The 15423-nt window shown below is 32.5% G+C and overlaps 2 protein-coding genes across 3 annotated transcripts; one reads left to right on the top strand and one right to left on the bottom strand.

The window, feature by feature from the left end:
- LOC149957681 (uncharacterized) lies at window positions 1–13780 on the top strand. 2 transcript variants are annotated; one of them, XM_090165703.1, is made up of 22 exons: window positions 1–107; window positions 420–599; window positions 2805–3096; window positions 4313–4386; window positions 4454–4512; window positions 4974–5108; window positions 5322–5430; window positions 5527–5621; window positions 6081–6253; window positions 7301–7430; window positions 8002–8109; window positions 9271–9375; window positions 10122–10225; window positions 10281–10469; window positions 10556–10637; window positions 10702–10827; window positions 10886–11032; window positions 11086–11196; window positions 11256–11498; window positions 11553–11906; window positions 11966–12055; window positions 13468–13780. In XM_090165703.1, exons 2-22 carry the CDS (start codon window positions 440–442, stop codon window positions 13669–13671), a joined length of 3090 nt encoding a protein of 1029 aa, XP_090021829.1. In that variant the 5' UTR covers window positions 1–107; window positions 420–439; the 3' UTR covers window positions 13672–13780. The 2 variants fall into 2 exon arrangements, with proteins under 2 accessions (XP_090021829.1, XP_090021830.1); XM_090165704.1 differs by lacking the exon at window positions 1–107 and adding an exon at window positions 115–208.
- U3-55K (U3 small nuclear riboprotein factor 55K) lies at window positions 13726–15275 on the bottom strand. Its single transcript, XM_090165705.1, has one exon. The coding sequence runs from the start codon at window positions 15160–15162 to the stop codon at window positions 13813–13815; it is 1350 nt and encodes a 449-aa protein (XP_090021831.1). The 5' UTR covers window positions 15163–15275; the 3' UTR covers window positions 13726–13812.
- Window positions 15276–15423: the final 148 nt, after the last annotated feature.

The following is a 15423-nucleotide window of genomic DNA, read 5'->3' on the forward strand; positions in this document are numbered from 1 at the left end:
CGCATAGTTGCCATAGCAACTCATTTTTCAATTAGACTTCTCTTTTTTGACAAGAAATCACTGTCCAAAAGGAGCTCTTAATTTAAATCTTAAAACTCATTTTAAAAGCGAGTTTAGATTTTGTAAACGCTAAAATAAGTTACTTTAAAGCCTTTTTTATTACATTTCACGCAATTTTCCCGAAAAAAATCAATTTATATCCCGAAAAGTAATTGTTTTTAATCATATTGAAATTACAAGGCTTAGCACGCAAAATATTGTCTTTCAAATATGGCGCCCATTTTTTTTTCTTAAATCGCGCCATATTTGAATAATGGTGAACCTTGAAGTTTGTCATTTTTGAATTTCGATTTTGTTGGTGGAATTTTTCGGGAATATGATTAATTATATAAATAACTTTTTTTTTATAATTTCTTTAGAGTCTTAAGTGGTGACTGCAATGACTGAGTACACCTACTTTCAGCAAGAAATTCCGTCAGGAGTTGCAATGCGGTTTCAACTACCTGGGAAAGATCCAGATATTTCTAATGGAGGAAGTAACAATGGAGATAACTTTGGTCCAAGAAATTCCATATTTGGCTTTGTGGGAGAAGATAAAGGTATAACAAAGATATTTTATTTTAATACACAAAATCGAAGGGGAAAAATTGTTTACAGGCAAATTAGGCTAAACTGTAGTTTATGGGAGTGAGTGTAGTGGGACAGGCGACAAACTCAGTAGATACGATGTCTGTAGGTATGATTCTAGGGGGCCCAACAATGATTAATTAGTCTCCCCCCTGCAATGTCTAATTTAATATCGATTTTAGTTTGACGGAAATGTACAGAAGGGAAATGCGTTCGTCGCGTGTTCTGCTTTATCCTTTCCTTATTTATCATAAAGTAAAGTTTAGCGGCAAATTATATTATTAAACAACATACTTTTCTGAATAAATCACCACAAATATTTGGATAGTAAAAGGCAAATCAACAAAGTATTTTAAAAGTACATAACAATCTCTTCCATTTTTTTTAGAATATTAGTTTTGTTGGTGGGTTTTTAAAGGGATATAGGATCCCACTGCTTGTTAGAGGGAATATAACTTCTGGTATTTCTGTCGTACTCCGAGCGTTCCAATATTGTCCACTGCTTCCCATGCCTTTTCCCCATCAATTTCCTTTATTCCCTTCACAATCAGCGATTATCAGCACCGCAGGTGTGAAAAGCCATGGAAGGCAGTAGACAATATTGGAACCCTCGGAGGGCGACAGAAATACCAGAGGTTATATTCCCTTTAATGCCTTAATCAAAAAAGTTTAAGTTTACCGTACTGAGATTATTGAGATTTGTTTCTGGCTAACTCTTAACAGTAGAATCCTTCCCTTGTTGCCCAATCTCTTCAATTTTCTCCTGTATTAAACCTTATTCCGACTGTACGCCTTATCTGCCCTAGTGCTAATAACTCAAAATTGTTGATGGAGAAAAATTTTAAAATGTTATTAGAACCTAATTTGAATTAGTGGTTCATTAATAATAAGGTCCGTGCCCTAAGGCTAAGTGGCTCAAAAAAAATTTAGTACTACAATATTTAAACCTATAAGTTAAATAAAAAGTTTAGTTGAATTCATTTTAATTACAGTAATATAGACTTAATCATTTGGAGACTATAATTGAAAGGGTAGTTCTGATGTATAGTAGAATTAATTTGGTGACAATTACTTATGGCCATACATATTTAAAACAAAACGTTTTCGTACATAACATAGATTATATCATAAAAGTATTTTGGTTATCAATGAATCTTGATATATCACAATTTTAAAATTTAGTAAGTTTGGAAATGGATTTTCATGGTATATACCATGAAAACCCATTTCCAATACCATATGGTGTATTGGAGCCAGGTAGACCAAAGATTTACATTGTAGAAATTATCTGATTGTTTTTAATTAATATTAACTGAAAATAACTTGAAATGATAATAGATCAAATGTCAGGAATTCCTTGGTATTTTTAGGATTTTCCTTTACTATTAATAAAAATTGAAATCTAAAAAATTTTTACCAAGCACTATAACTTCAAAAATAATTACAATTCGAACTGAAGATATAGGTATTTTGACTATTTCCATATGTTTATCATAAGGGATTATAATAAACTTTGGTTTCCTTTAGTATTGTTTAAGAGAACCCTACACCTATATTTATTTGGCATGCCTATTTATTTATATCTCATCTCCCCCACAACATTTTACTTTTTACTTGTCATTGAAGTATTTATTTATTTATTTAACATCTGCCCAATTAGCCTCTAAAAATGAGGACAGACTTTTGTTTGAGCATCAATACATGCAAGTTGAGTTAGAGACACAAAGACAGTAACAAAATACAAATTTATTCTATTTTATTACAATTTTGATTGGAATCTATGTTACACAAAATGGAAGATATATGGCGGCAAAAAGTCTGGCGATTGGGGATAGAAATAATTGCTTGGGAAACAGAGTTCCAATCATTGGTGACACTTGACGAAAAGCAATTTTGGCGCTGCAGGGAACAAACTCGGGGCTTGGAAAGTTTGAGGTAATGACCTCTTTTTTTGGGAGAAATTGGGAGACAATAAATCATCAAAATTTAGAGTTTGTTATAAAATAATCATGGAGTAAACTAAAGGTCATTACCACGGTGGCGCAGGTGGACAGGGTCAATATGAAGGATACGCAGACTAGAAGGGGCTGGAAGACTAGAAATTTTGTAGGGAAGCTTCGCAAAAGTGTAATTTTTTTTAATAATATATTTTAACATAATTCTAATTTACTGTTAAGGTGAAAAGACTGACGCAAATGAACTTCAAAGCCAAGCTTTGATTTCCGCTATGGAGAAAGAGAAGGAACAAAGCGAGAAATTATACAAAGTTATGTTTGAAGAGGCCGAAAAACTTCGTCAGTGGCAGCTATCTAAAGAAAATGACGTACAGGAGTTGGAGTACCAACTAAACTTTTCAAATTCAACAATCAACTCTTTGCGTAATGCCCTTTTTGAAAGTCAACGGGATGGCGAAAAAATTAGCCAAAAAGTCCTCCAAGACCAAGTCAATTATCGTGAAATCAACAAGAAGTAAATATCAATTAAATGTCATTTTTCTTATTTGTCAACACAGTCCCGAAAGATATTTTTAAGATAAATATCCTGGAGGGGTAGTTAAATTTTAGTGGGGGTTGGGGAGAAAAAAGTGAACAGGTTGCCTGTCTCAGAATCGTATAGTATCAATTTTGTAATGATCCATTTTATTGGATGGTGCCACGTGCTAAAATCAAAACTGCTATCATATAATTGGCCATTTAAATAAAGTAATCCCAAAATGTGGAGTAAATAGGTGATACAGGTTTTGAAGTAAATGTGATCACATGAAATCATGAACTGATCGGGAATGCAATTATTGAACTTATGTGATGTATTTATGAAGCACAATTTTTCTTAGGCTTATAGTAAATCTTCATTTGATCACACTTACCCCATGAAACTGGGTTTAGATAGTTTTTTCTCGTAGCTTAGTAGAATAAGTAAAAAAACTAACAAGTTTCTCATTAAAACTTTTAATTTCATTTAAGAGTATCAAAAACAGTAAAGGTAATATTTTAATATCAGTCAATATTATATTAGTAAAGTTTCTCAAAGACCCACAGGTCAATAACTCACCTAATTATAGATCTATAATAAATATGAAAAATTTTCATTAAATGTACAAAAAGATTTTTAATATTTATAAAACCTTTTTTATTAATCAGGATTACCCACACTATTTTTTTTTTTGAAATCTCGAATCAGCAGAAATTACTTTATACTGTACACTTTCCCTTGTTGCTTTAAAAACCCAGAATATTAGTACTGTCTATTTGTAGTTTAAAAAACTAAATTTTACTTAAATCAATTTCCAAAATTTAAAAATTGTGTAAAATATATGCAATATTTTGGTAAAATGCCCTATTTCTGTTTACTCGAAAACGGTTTAATAGATGATTATAGTATAGTTAACTTTTTATGGTAGATAATTTTGCTTGCGCCATGATATGTTAAACTGAGCTACAATGGTAATTAATGAATTGCCACCTAGTGGTATAGGCCTATTAGACGTTCATTTAAAAACATTTAAGTTGATTTTCTTTACCATGGCTATACTAATTTAAAAGCAATAAAATTTTACGTCGACGGATACCTCATGGTATTTTTATTTAAAAAAAATACCATGAGGTATCCGTCAACGTAAAATTTTATTGCTTTTAAATTATTTAAGTACATTCATATCAAATTTTGAAACAATGTTGTCCTTTAGGTTGACATTGAATCAAGAACAAATTGCATTAGTGAAGGCCCAGTGTGACACCATTGCAGAATACATTGAAACCTGTAAGATAATTTATTTATTATACATCCAGTTTTTAAATTAAATCTAATTATTGTTTTGGAAATGAAGTCCGCAGTTTGAAAGCACAGTTTAAGGTTCAAAATGCTAAAAGAGTCGTCGAAATAAAGGTACATTTTACCCATATCAATCAATGTATGAATCAGGGCACTGCTTTGTTAGGTAAAAGAGTAGATAGATCTTTTAACATAGTTGATGTTAATCAAATGAGAGTGCAATATTGTTTGTACTCACAACGTCAGTGTAATTTTTGGAATTCTGCAAAAATTTTTATCATCCTCGGATTCAACCTCGAACCAAACTTCAACTTAATTTTCCATCTTCATAACCAAGGTCAGATAACTACCAGTTTTCAGGGTTGAGGTCCTCTTACAAACACTAAATAGTACGGACAAGTTAAATTAAAATTTTCCAATTGCCAAATGGAAAATAATCTTTCACATAATACTTATAATTTAATATGCAATAAAATTGTAAGCGGTTTCTGATAAGCTAAACTGCTGTGCCCCTTTACATGTCATTGTTTTAGTACTTTTGTTTAAATATTCAATTTAATTATTAACGTATATAGTACATTTGTGGAAAACTTGACCAAGTCAATCAAGAGCATGAAGATCAAATAAAGCGTCTACATGAACTCCGTCAATATGAAATGGCTCAAGTTGAATCCGAATTTAACGCCCAACTACGTAGTGCTGAGAATCATGTATGTTAACACTTATAAGTTTATATCTTCGTTTGCCTTATGTTGCAAACTATGCTGAGCTTGTGTATCTTTATTTATTTATCAAAAATCATTTTCAAAATGAGAAAATTTAAATATAATGTTTGTAATTTAGTTATTAGGATTTGAGACCCAAGACTTCTGATAGAATAAAAATCCACTAAGGAAATATTGTACTTTGTAAATATATTTTAGCTTGAAAAATTACAAGGAGCTTTAGAACGAAGTAGAGCCAATGAGATAAGTTTAGCGCAAGAGCGATCAGACCTACAAGATCAGGTTGAAACATTGAATACTCAACAAGGTAGGTTTTTAAAAAATTTTACATTAAAGCTTAATTTTGTGCTTTTATGCTAAAGAAAACATTTGGTCTGTCATACTAATTTAATTTTGCTGCTAGACCAATATAAAAGTGAGATTGATGAATTCGAAAGAGAAAAATGTGATGCGCTGGAAAAAATTGAAAGCCTTGAGGGGAAAATTAAAGAATTGGAGGTAAGAAGTAGCTCTTAGTTGATTGTACAATAAATTAATTTGAGTTAGTATATGTTTCCGAAATGCTTATTTATTTAGTGGCATAACTTGTAACTTTACACACTCTCTTGGTTGCCAACTATCATCGACAATTGAATGTTGGCGCCTCCTTTCTCTACCTATACGTTTTTATTTCTGAAATATTAGGAATGATTATTACATATTTTAAGTTGATATTTTCTCTATAATACCCTATGTTATTAAATTTTTGTGTCCTGTATAGAGTAGTAGCACTCCGTAGCTTTGGCCATGGCCGCCAATGTGTGATGTAGCACTTCCATTACTATAAATTGAACAATTGTCCTATTTTTCCTATAAGGGATTTAAATTTTTGGCTGAGCTCCCTGAAACCCTGATATTTAAGTATTAAATAATTTTTCTTGAAGAACGTTAGTTTATTTTCTCAAAACATTTAATCAGGTTTTTCACATTGAGCTGATTGAGACCAAAAAAGAGCTATCCAGTAAAGTAGATGAGGCTAAATTGTCGAAAGAAATCATTACAACCTTACAAAACAAAATCTATAATGAGGGCAATGCTTTCATGAAGGAACGGGAAAATATGCAAATTGACATTGAGAAGGAGAAGCTCAGGTATGTTCTTAATAATTATTTTACCCTTTTTAACTTTCATTTTGATACTTTTGTTTCCCAAATTTAATTTCAAATTTTGGTAAACTTTCATTTGATCACATACAAAACAATTAGCCAGCCACCTGTTTAAAGGCGTAAAAAGTCGCTAGATGACTTGGTCCTAAGGTGGTGCCTTGGGTATTAGCCTTGCTGATTATTATTACATTAGGCTTATGTAAACTTGGTGCTACTTTTTATTTCATATTGACACCATTATAGCTGTAGTGTAGCCAGGATTTTGGTTCAATCAATTGTACATGCAACCATATGTTTTGGTGGGGACGTGTCCCCTCCCTTAGCTATATACACAACTGCAGTATATTATTTTGATTCTTAAGTGAATAGACTGCACCAGGGTATATGTAGAACCCCCAAAAATAGATGTAATAAAAAAAGGGATTGTTGGCCCCACCTGAGGTATAAGCCACATGCTTATTGTCGTCAGTGCATATTAGAAAAATCTGAATACTGAAAACATAGTGTAATAAAACTTGAACTTAAAAAAATTCAAGTTAATCACTAATCATCCAAAATAGCATAACAGAATAAAATGTGATTTTGAAAAATTGTGGTAACACAAAAGAATCACAATACCGAAAAGTCTGCATAACAATGACATCTTGTATAAACATGTAATGAAATGAGTAAATTTCACAGTCTGTTGTGAACATGTGTGAGGGGCATGTCGCTACCCCCTGTTCCTGGACGAACTAGTACCAATTACGTCATTTGGATATTCGCAATTTAATTGAAATATCTTCCTACAAAATAAAAGGAATAAATCACAATACAAAGCTCTATAAAAAATTTCTGGAAAAGCAATTTACTAGCGAATCTGAAGTTTATTGTGATTAGAGCTTCTACTTGTAGATTTGTAAACCTTAGATCTATGTCATAGAAGACCTATCGAGAAATGTAAATGTACTTGAGTGTTAAACCTACTTTTCTCAATAGTTAAGTGCAGTGTGCTTAATGTAATACAATATAATATAAATAAATAAATATTAGGTATGAGATTATATGTAAGGAGCTCAGAGAGTGTGAACAAGATCGAGATGGAGTGACTGAGCAGTTGGAGCTCAAGCAGAAAGAGTTGGAGAATAAAAATTCTGAGCTTGTGGCTATTAAGCGAGATAAAGTAAGTGAAATCATACGGAAATTATTTGTTCAATGTGGGGCAAAGAAAGAAACTATTTTTGAACATGATGTCAGAGTATAACCTAAATATACTAATAATAATTTGTGGAAATGTTATTTTATTGCATTATCCTAGTAATTATCTCACAGTATTTATTGTATGGTACCCTGATTAAAGGGAAATTAAACTCCAAAAAAATTATGATAGAATGCAGTTAAAAATAAATAATAGTTACAATAAGAATTTTGTCTCAAGCGATAATAACAAATTAACAAGAAAGCTATAAGCCTTTATAGTTTAAAAAAATTGAGACGATGAATTATATTTTCCTATTTGAGGTGTGAAAATTGTTTTCAAAAGTACTTCTTCTTGGTGCAAAAGGGGCGTTTCTCTATTGGTTATTTTTTAGGGGCAGGGCAAGAGTGCTCTAAATAATTAATTCAAAAATATGATATTAACTCTTCCAAGACTACTCTGTGACACAATCCATGCTTACATAACTTTAATGTAGACTTATTTGAATACCATAGTTAAAATTTAACTTGCCTTATATGCAATTTATATATTTAAGTGTGAACTTCAAGAGGAGCTTGACAACTTTTATGAAAAGTTCAATTTAAAACAACTTGAAATCAAAGAACTACAAGATACGATCTCTCAGAAGAAAATGGATTTTGAGGTATTTGTTTTTGAAAGTTTTGAAAACAGTTTTTGTTGATTGGCACCAAAATGTTGTGGGAGAATCTTTTATTGTACTGCAGGAGCTCGTAATTCCCTTCCTGACTCAATCACTTTGTCTCAATTTAAAGTGATTTTAAAGCAACATTTATTAAGTTAAATACAATTTTTTATATTTTTCCTGATTGTGTATGTACTTAGAAACGGAACACAAAAAGATTGTCCGTCCATTTCTTTTAAGGGTGTATTATTTAATTTTCAGTCGCAAGAAATACGGATTTTAAATTATAATTTCCAATCTTACTTTTAAAATCAAGATCTATATCCATTAATAATTAGTTAACTAATAATATATTAGTAAAACTCCTAAGAAATATTGGGAATTCTATGTGACTAAATAGTTTCCAGTAGATTTTGGGAAACATGTAATTAGTAAAAGGAAATTAGTAAAAGCAAAAGTGACATAATTACCAAAAGTGTGGCAATCCCTGTACTTTCGTATGCTAAAGGTTTAATGCATGAGTGCTCGACTCGAGATCGACCACATAAAAGACTATTTATTGTCGCCTTTCTGGATATTTTTTATTCTATGGTATTATATCGTAGGTAGATGGCGATAGCATCTCCACAGAACGACGAAAAATCAAAAAATACACGAACTTTGACCAGTGCTACTTAGTTCCTCCGTTCCTCACTACGAGGCGTTATTTGTTGGTTTTAACTTCCTTCCCTCCCAACTTGTATTTCGCTCAAAACATTCATTAAGAAATAGGTCCTATTGACACAATTTTGGTAATTATGTCACTTTTGGTAAAAGTAAATAGAACCCTAAAAAAATTAAAATTTCAACAGAGGAAACGCATAGATGATTAAATTGTCAAAATTGTTTAAATTTATAGTCCATGTGTTTCTTCTGTTAAAATTTTATTCCAATTGTTTTTCCATGGATCCAAAAAATGAATTTTAAAAACATTATCTTGATTATTTGATTATAGAATTACAATTTAATTTCATGATTTATAAAATGTTATTAATTTATTTAAATATATACTTTTGTTAGTGATATTTCGAAATTTTTCATGCCAGACCCAAACACAATATTATTTAAGTTATTTTGCTCTTTTGATAAGTCATCTAAAATTAAGATAAAGAATTTTTTCAGCTTGAAATTACAAATTTGAACAAGTCAGTGGAAACTTTGAACTTGAAAAATGAGGATCTGGAATATAAGCTCCGAGATGCTGAAAATAAGGACTATACCAAAAGTGTGAGTATGAATTTTAAAGTGGCGATGAAACAAGTGTACCATTGATATAATTTCCCCCTGATATGATTGGGTGGGGAAGTAAAAAATCTTCCTAGAGTGTTTCAACAGCACACTCAATAGGTAGTTAAGATTCCTTGGCCATCTTGTTTACTCTACTACTTGATAATGCTCTAAAAAATGAAATTTAACAGTCCACTCCGTTTTATATAGCAGCTTAAATTTAGTATACTGCCTAACGAATAATTAACGTTAATATAAAAGTTTCAAATGTATCTCTCTGGATAAATTAATAAAAGTATAAATGGTTACATTTTTGCTAAACGGAACTTAGCTCACCACGTAATATGAGTAAATATATTTCACACCTCTACACAAGAGGGCTCTTGTGATCGTTTCCATTTGGAAATTAGGGTTTAACATTGAGTGTGCCCTCCCATATTTGTTGGTCTAAGTTAAAAGTTACAGCAAAAATGTATTTATTTATTTATACTTATGAAGAACAACTATGTTGCAATGAACTGCCGGCACCATTGGTTTAATTTTCCCCTGCACATTTGGTGGGAGTAGAAACATCACCAGTGAGTGTTTCAGTCGTGTCAGAGGTGGATTCGATGAAACACCAAAAATTGTCTCAGTATAGTGTCATTCCCAAAGCATAAATAAATACTTTCTTGTTTCCACATTTTCTTTCAAATATTCAAAAAACAAAATAAACTACAGTAATCTGAAATAATTTTTTTTTTCAGATTGAAATAAAAAAGTTTGAATCCCAATTATTTGATGCAGTTAAAGACAAAGGGGATTTAAAATCTGAAATACAGGACTTAAAACAGCAACAAGAAAATCTAGGGTAAATTAAAAAAAAATTCCTATGAAATACGATTTATTCCTTGTTTCCTTATCAGATCTCGCTTCGAAAAAATTACCATCCACTGCAAACAACTAGAGCAGACTAAGAAGGAGATTGAACATGACAATAAGCAAATTAAACTGGAACTTGACACTACTCAGTACACTGTCAAGGAGCTGAGAAGTGAAAAGGAGGATCTAGATGAGAAAGTGGAGAGTTTGACTCAGGAAATCAATGCTCTGAAGTAATATCATTTCATATTTCAATTTATATTGGGATTTAGATCAGCGCTGAGTATTATGGACCAAAATTTTTCTTGTTCTTTTAAAGGGAGCAGATTTCAGAGTTAGAAGAAAATTTGGATAATAAAACAGATTCAATTGAAATCCTAGAACAAGAACTAGAGACTGCGGTACTTAAAGTTTAAAAGAATTACAATACTATTATTTAAGAATATAATTGAAAATGATTTTCAGAACTCAAGCTTGGAGAATAAAATAAGGAGGGATAAAACTTACGCTCAAGCAAATGAAACGAAAATTAAAAACTTGAAAGCTGATCTGGATTCCAGAAGCAAGACTATCAAATCGTTAGAAAAAGATGTAAGTCTTATTTAATGCTCTTAAATAGAGCCATGTTAGAACTTAATATTTTATTAAGGTGAAAATCTGGGAAGAGAAAGTCAAGACCCAAACCAAAGAAATCGCAAAACTAGAGCATACCTTGGACGAGAAGAACACTGAACTTGAAGAAAAAGCTGCGGAGCTTGTCACATTAGCTTCAGAAACAGAAACCAGTAGCCACGAGGTAATTCAAAAATAAACACAAATTTAAGATGTTTATTAACACCTTTATATTAGAATGAAATGTTGAAAATGGAACACCAGACTACACTGAAGTTACTGGAAGCTGACAAAGCCAAGCTAATAGCCGAGAAAGATGAAATGATTAACTTTTACGATATGAAAGAGGTAGAATTGATGATTAATAAATAATTTGAAGGGTCAACATAAGAGTTTTTGGATTTTAGAAAAACTACCAAAGAGACATATCTAAGAAGGATGCGGAGTTAGAAGAGTACAAGAAAAAAGTTTACGATGCCGAACGAATTTCAAGTCAAGATGAATTGAAGGAAGCTGTATTAAATAAGCTTCGAAAAGAGAAGCAAGAGCTTGAAATGGAGAATCAAAGACTCGTTAAAGAAATGGATGAAAAGCTCCCCAAAATTGAAGAGGAACTCAAAAATCTTAAGAAAGATTATAAGTGCTTGAAAGTGAGATAAATTATATATATAGTTAGAAATTTATAAAATTTCATATATTTGTAGGCACAAAATGATGACAATGTCCATCAAATTGAATGTCAACAAACTGAAGCTAAGAAAGCCGAGCTCCAAATAAAAAATTTGAAAAACTTGGAAATTCAACTTAAAGATGCTAAAAAATGTGAAGAAAACCTCCGTAATGAGATTGCTAAGCTGTCAATGCAAAAACCAAAGACCATTTCGCAAGTGTTCAGTTCAAATTTTCCGGCACGTGGTGATGGCATTTTAAAGTTTTCAAGCAAAGGCAAAGTAGCCCAGAAAGAAACACAACTCAACCCTCTAGAAAATACAAAGGCATCGACCAATGTAAATGTTGATTTGTCGGGTGGAAGTAGCGACAGTTCCTCTGGGCTAGATGTAATTATTTCAAATGCGTGTAGTTTATAAAATGTAAACTTGGAAAATTATTTTTTTAGGCGCAGGTATTTATACGTCATCTTGATAAGGCTCCAACTGGTAGCAAGCGTAAATTACCAGTTATTACATCCAAAGAGTCTGGAAAGAAGGCAAGTAATGTTTATTACACGTACTGTTATAAGATAATTCAGGCGTCTTTCAGGCGGAAATTGCCGCTATCTGCTTCTGTGTTGTCTTTTGTCTTAAAAAGAAGCTTCATGGCAAGGTTATACAAATTTATTTGGATTGTCAAGCAGCCCTTAAGGCTCTCAATCAGTTTAAGATTTCTTCTAAACGTGTTTATAGCTGTTTGAATCTACTATCGGAGCTAGGCACCAACCATAAAGTTCAGCTCTATTGGGTTCCTGGCCATCAGGGGTTCTATGGTAATGAGAAGGCCAAGAAGGGGGCAGAGGCTGGGTTCTTTGGTCCTGAACCTACCGTTCCTATCCCCTCTAGCATAGTGCACAGCCTTATCTTTAATTCAAGCTTTGGCTTGAGATGGATGGCTTAAGGCAGGCTAAAGAGTTTATCTTGAGCCCCTCTAAGCAGAGAGCAAAAGAGTTGCTCTCTCTCTCTCTCTCTCTTATTACAAGCCTCACAAAGTTTTAGTTATAGAGAAAATAGGAAATTTTTAAGCAAATTAAAGGAAAGTATAGTAAAATCATAAGCAAAAATAAGGGTTCTTATCGAAAATCAGTGGCTAAAATAAAGTGAAATATAGGGTGAAGAAGGGTATACGATGAAGTTTTCGGGTTATATATTAAAAGAGAACCTAAGGAATTCATAGGAAGGTATTGAAAATATAGGAAATGTGGTCACCTTGTTAATGATTTAGAAACGTAAAAATTTGGCCCACCTATGAGAGAAAAAATTCCCTCTGTGCGCACTTCCCTCTCAAGTTGTTGTTCGTTAAGTTAACATAGTGACGTCAAAAAAAACGTCAGCCACGTCCAAGACAAAAATCTGCCTCGATAAGCATTCCAAGTAGAGGTATGATTCCTGTAGGATGGTATTGAAAATATAGGAAATGTGGTCACCTTGTAAATGATTTAAAAATGTAATCATTTCGGTAAGAAAATCTTAGTTAATTAAAAAAAATTATTAAAAAAATCTCTTGTTTTAAACCATCAAACCCTGCTCTCCAAGTCCAATATCAGGCCACTGCTTACTTAACAGACATCGTTACTTTATTGGAATCAATGATGATCCAATCTGTAGGGCTTGTCAGGTTGAGAAGGAAACCCCCTCTCATGTACTTTGTATGTGTGATTATTACGCGCCCCAAAGTTTCGAGCATCTTGGTATGCATCAGTGGGAAACCTCCGATTGCTATAACATGCCGGCCAAGAGGATTCTGTTTTGTGTCAGATATTGGACTTAAGTCATAAGGTCTGGGGCTGCAAGAATGGGCACACCTCGCACCCTTCTCCCCCTCATTATTAATTATAACATAATTCACTGACTATATGGAATGTACCTACCACTACTTAAATTTAATCAAGGTTTAATAATTTTATAGGCACACGCTAATAGCTCAACTAACCATAATGCTTCAAAAGCAACAAGTTCATCAAAAGTAAAAGTCTGCGCCCCTAAGTTAACCAGCTCTGTAAAAGCCAAAACTACACGCAAACTCTTCCGAGACGATGGTAAAAGACTCGGTGAAGGTAACAAAAAAGGGACAGATTGGATTGACGATGAATATGATTTTGATTTCCAATAGAACATTGTTAATATATATTCTTTTTATCTCATAACTATTTTAAACTTACAAACGTACTATATTATCTAACCTTTGTTTTCATTCGTTAAAGGAAAATAAACATTTAACTTTCGTTCGATTTTATTCAAATTATTTTATTTCCTAAGCAGATTTCAACGGAATTACAGTAATAGAATTTTTAGCTTCTTTTAACCTCCACCAACGACCTAATCGGTGCTCTTGACTGACCCCTATCACTAAGTGACTACCAGATTTACTAAATTCTAAAACATTTACAAAACCTATGATGTTTAAACTAAATAATTTTGTTAATGTTTTAAAACCCTCTCCACATTTCCAAAGTATAACTTCGTTATTGTGAGAGCCAGAGGCCATTAAGTCTGTGTTGGGCAAAGTGGCAATTGCGGTAATCCAGAATGGGTTGCTTTCATCTTGCATCCCATGAGCCTGTGGTACTGTAACTAACGGTTTCTTTTTCAACAAACCCCATAAACTTAAAGCACCATTATCTGAACCAGTTACAAAATGTTGTTCGTTAATCATTTTAACAACATCAATAGAAGCTCCTGGCGTTCCCTGGAATATTAATTGGGATTCTTCTGGAATTTTCCATAATCTAACAGTACCGTCTCGACCTCCGCTAGTTATGGCTCGGTCTTTTAACAAACTGTCTATGGATGTTATTGAATCTTGGTGACCAAATAATGTTTCAACATATGCCATTTCATCCAAACTCCATACTTTAACTGATCGATCAACTGAAGAGCTAAAGAGTTGATGCGTTCCTTTTCTAAAAGTTAATGAAGTTACCCCTTCTCTGTGGCCTGCGAATGTTTTAACTTTCTTCATGGTATCTGCTTCCCAAATAAAGATATTTTTCTTGGTATCACCAGACGCAAGGTATTTCCCATCAAAAGATAAAGCCAAGCATAAAACTTGACCAGAATGTCCCTCTTCTTTACTGTCTGGTTTAACTCCGGGTATAGCCTTAAGTTTCTTCCCATCAATAAAGTCCCATTTAATAAGAGCTGAATCTTTAGACGATGAATAGATATATTTTACATCATTTGACACTACTAAACATGTGATTGAAAGTTTATGACCACGAAACACTTTAAATGTTTCGGAATCAGGTGTTTCGTATGTATCTGCTACTGTTTTTTGTAGAGTTCCAGCTTTTTCTAACACATCATGGCGTAAGCGCTGAGCAATAATGCCATCGTCAACTTCTTTACTTTCGTTAGATATCTTTTCCTCTGCTTCGATTTCAGATAAATATTTCTTAGCTAATTTAAGCCTCTTTTCTTGGGCAGTTTCTTCTTCACTTTCAGATGTTTCGTATGTTTTGTTATTAGCAACATTTTCCAAATCTGAGTCACTTGATATTTCTTCATCATACTTTGAAATATTTACATTTGGTTTTACAATAGATTTTGCGTTCTTATTAACCTTTTTGATACTTCTCTTTCTCATCAACTTTTGTTTCATCATCGTAGTTTTAGAGAGATAAATTTAATTTTCACTTTATATTCTGTTCATAAGATATTGAATTTCGGATTCGTCACTCCTGAGAGGTGATACACGTGTTTCGTAAGCCTTGTCTAACTTTCTAAGATCCAGAGTTGCCAGATTTCCAGCTTCGTATTATCGTACTGCGTTACGATTTGGGTCATAATTTCAAAAGCCTCTCCTATTCGAGGCATGATGGCTCATTATTAATTACACTGACAACGTAACTTTTTTTTTATTCGG

The sequence above is a fragment of the Leiobunum rupestre genome, chromosome 2 (genome assembly GCF_980474605.1).
Source record: "Leiobunum rupestre chromosome 2, qqLeiRupe1.1.hap1, whole genome shotgun sequence".
In the NCBI taxonomy this organism is placed as follows: domain Eukaryota; kingdom Metazoa; phylum Arthropoda; class Arachnida; order Opiliones; family Sclerosomatidae; genus Leiobunum; species Leiobunum rupestre.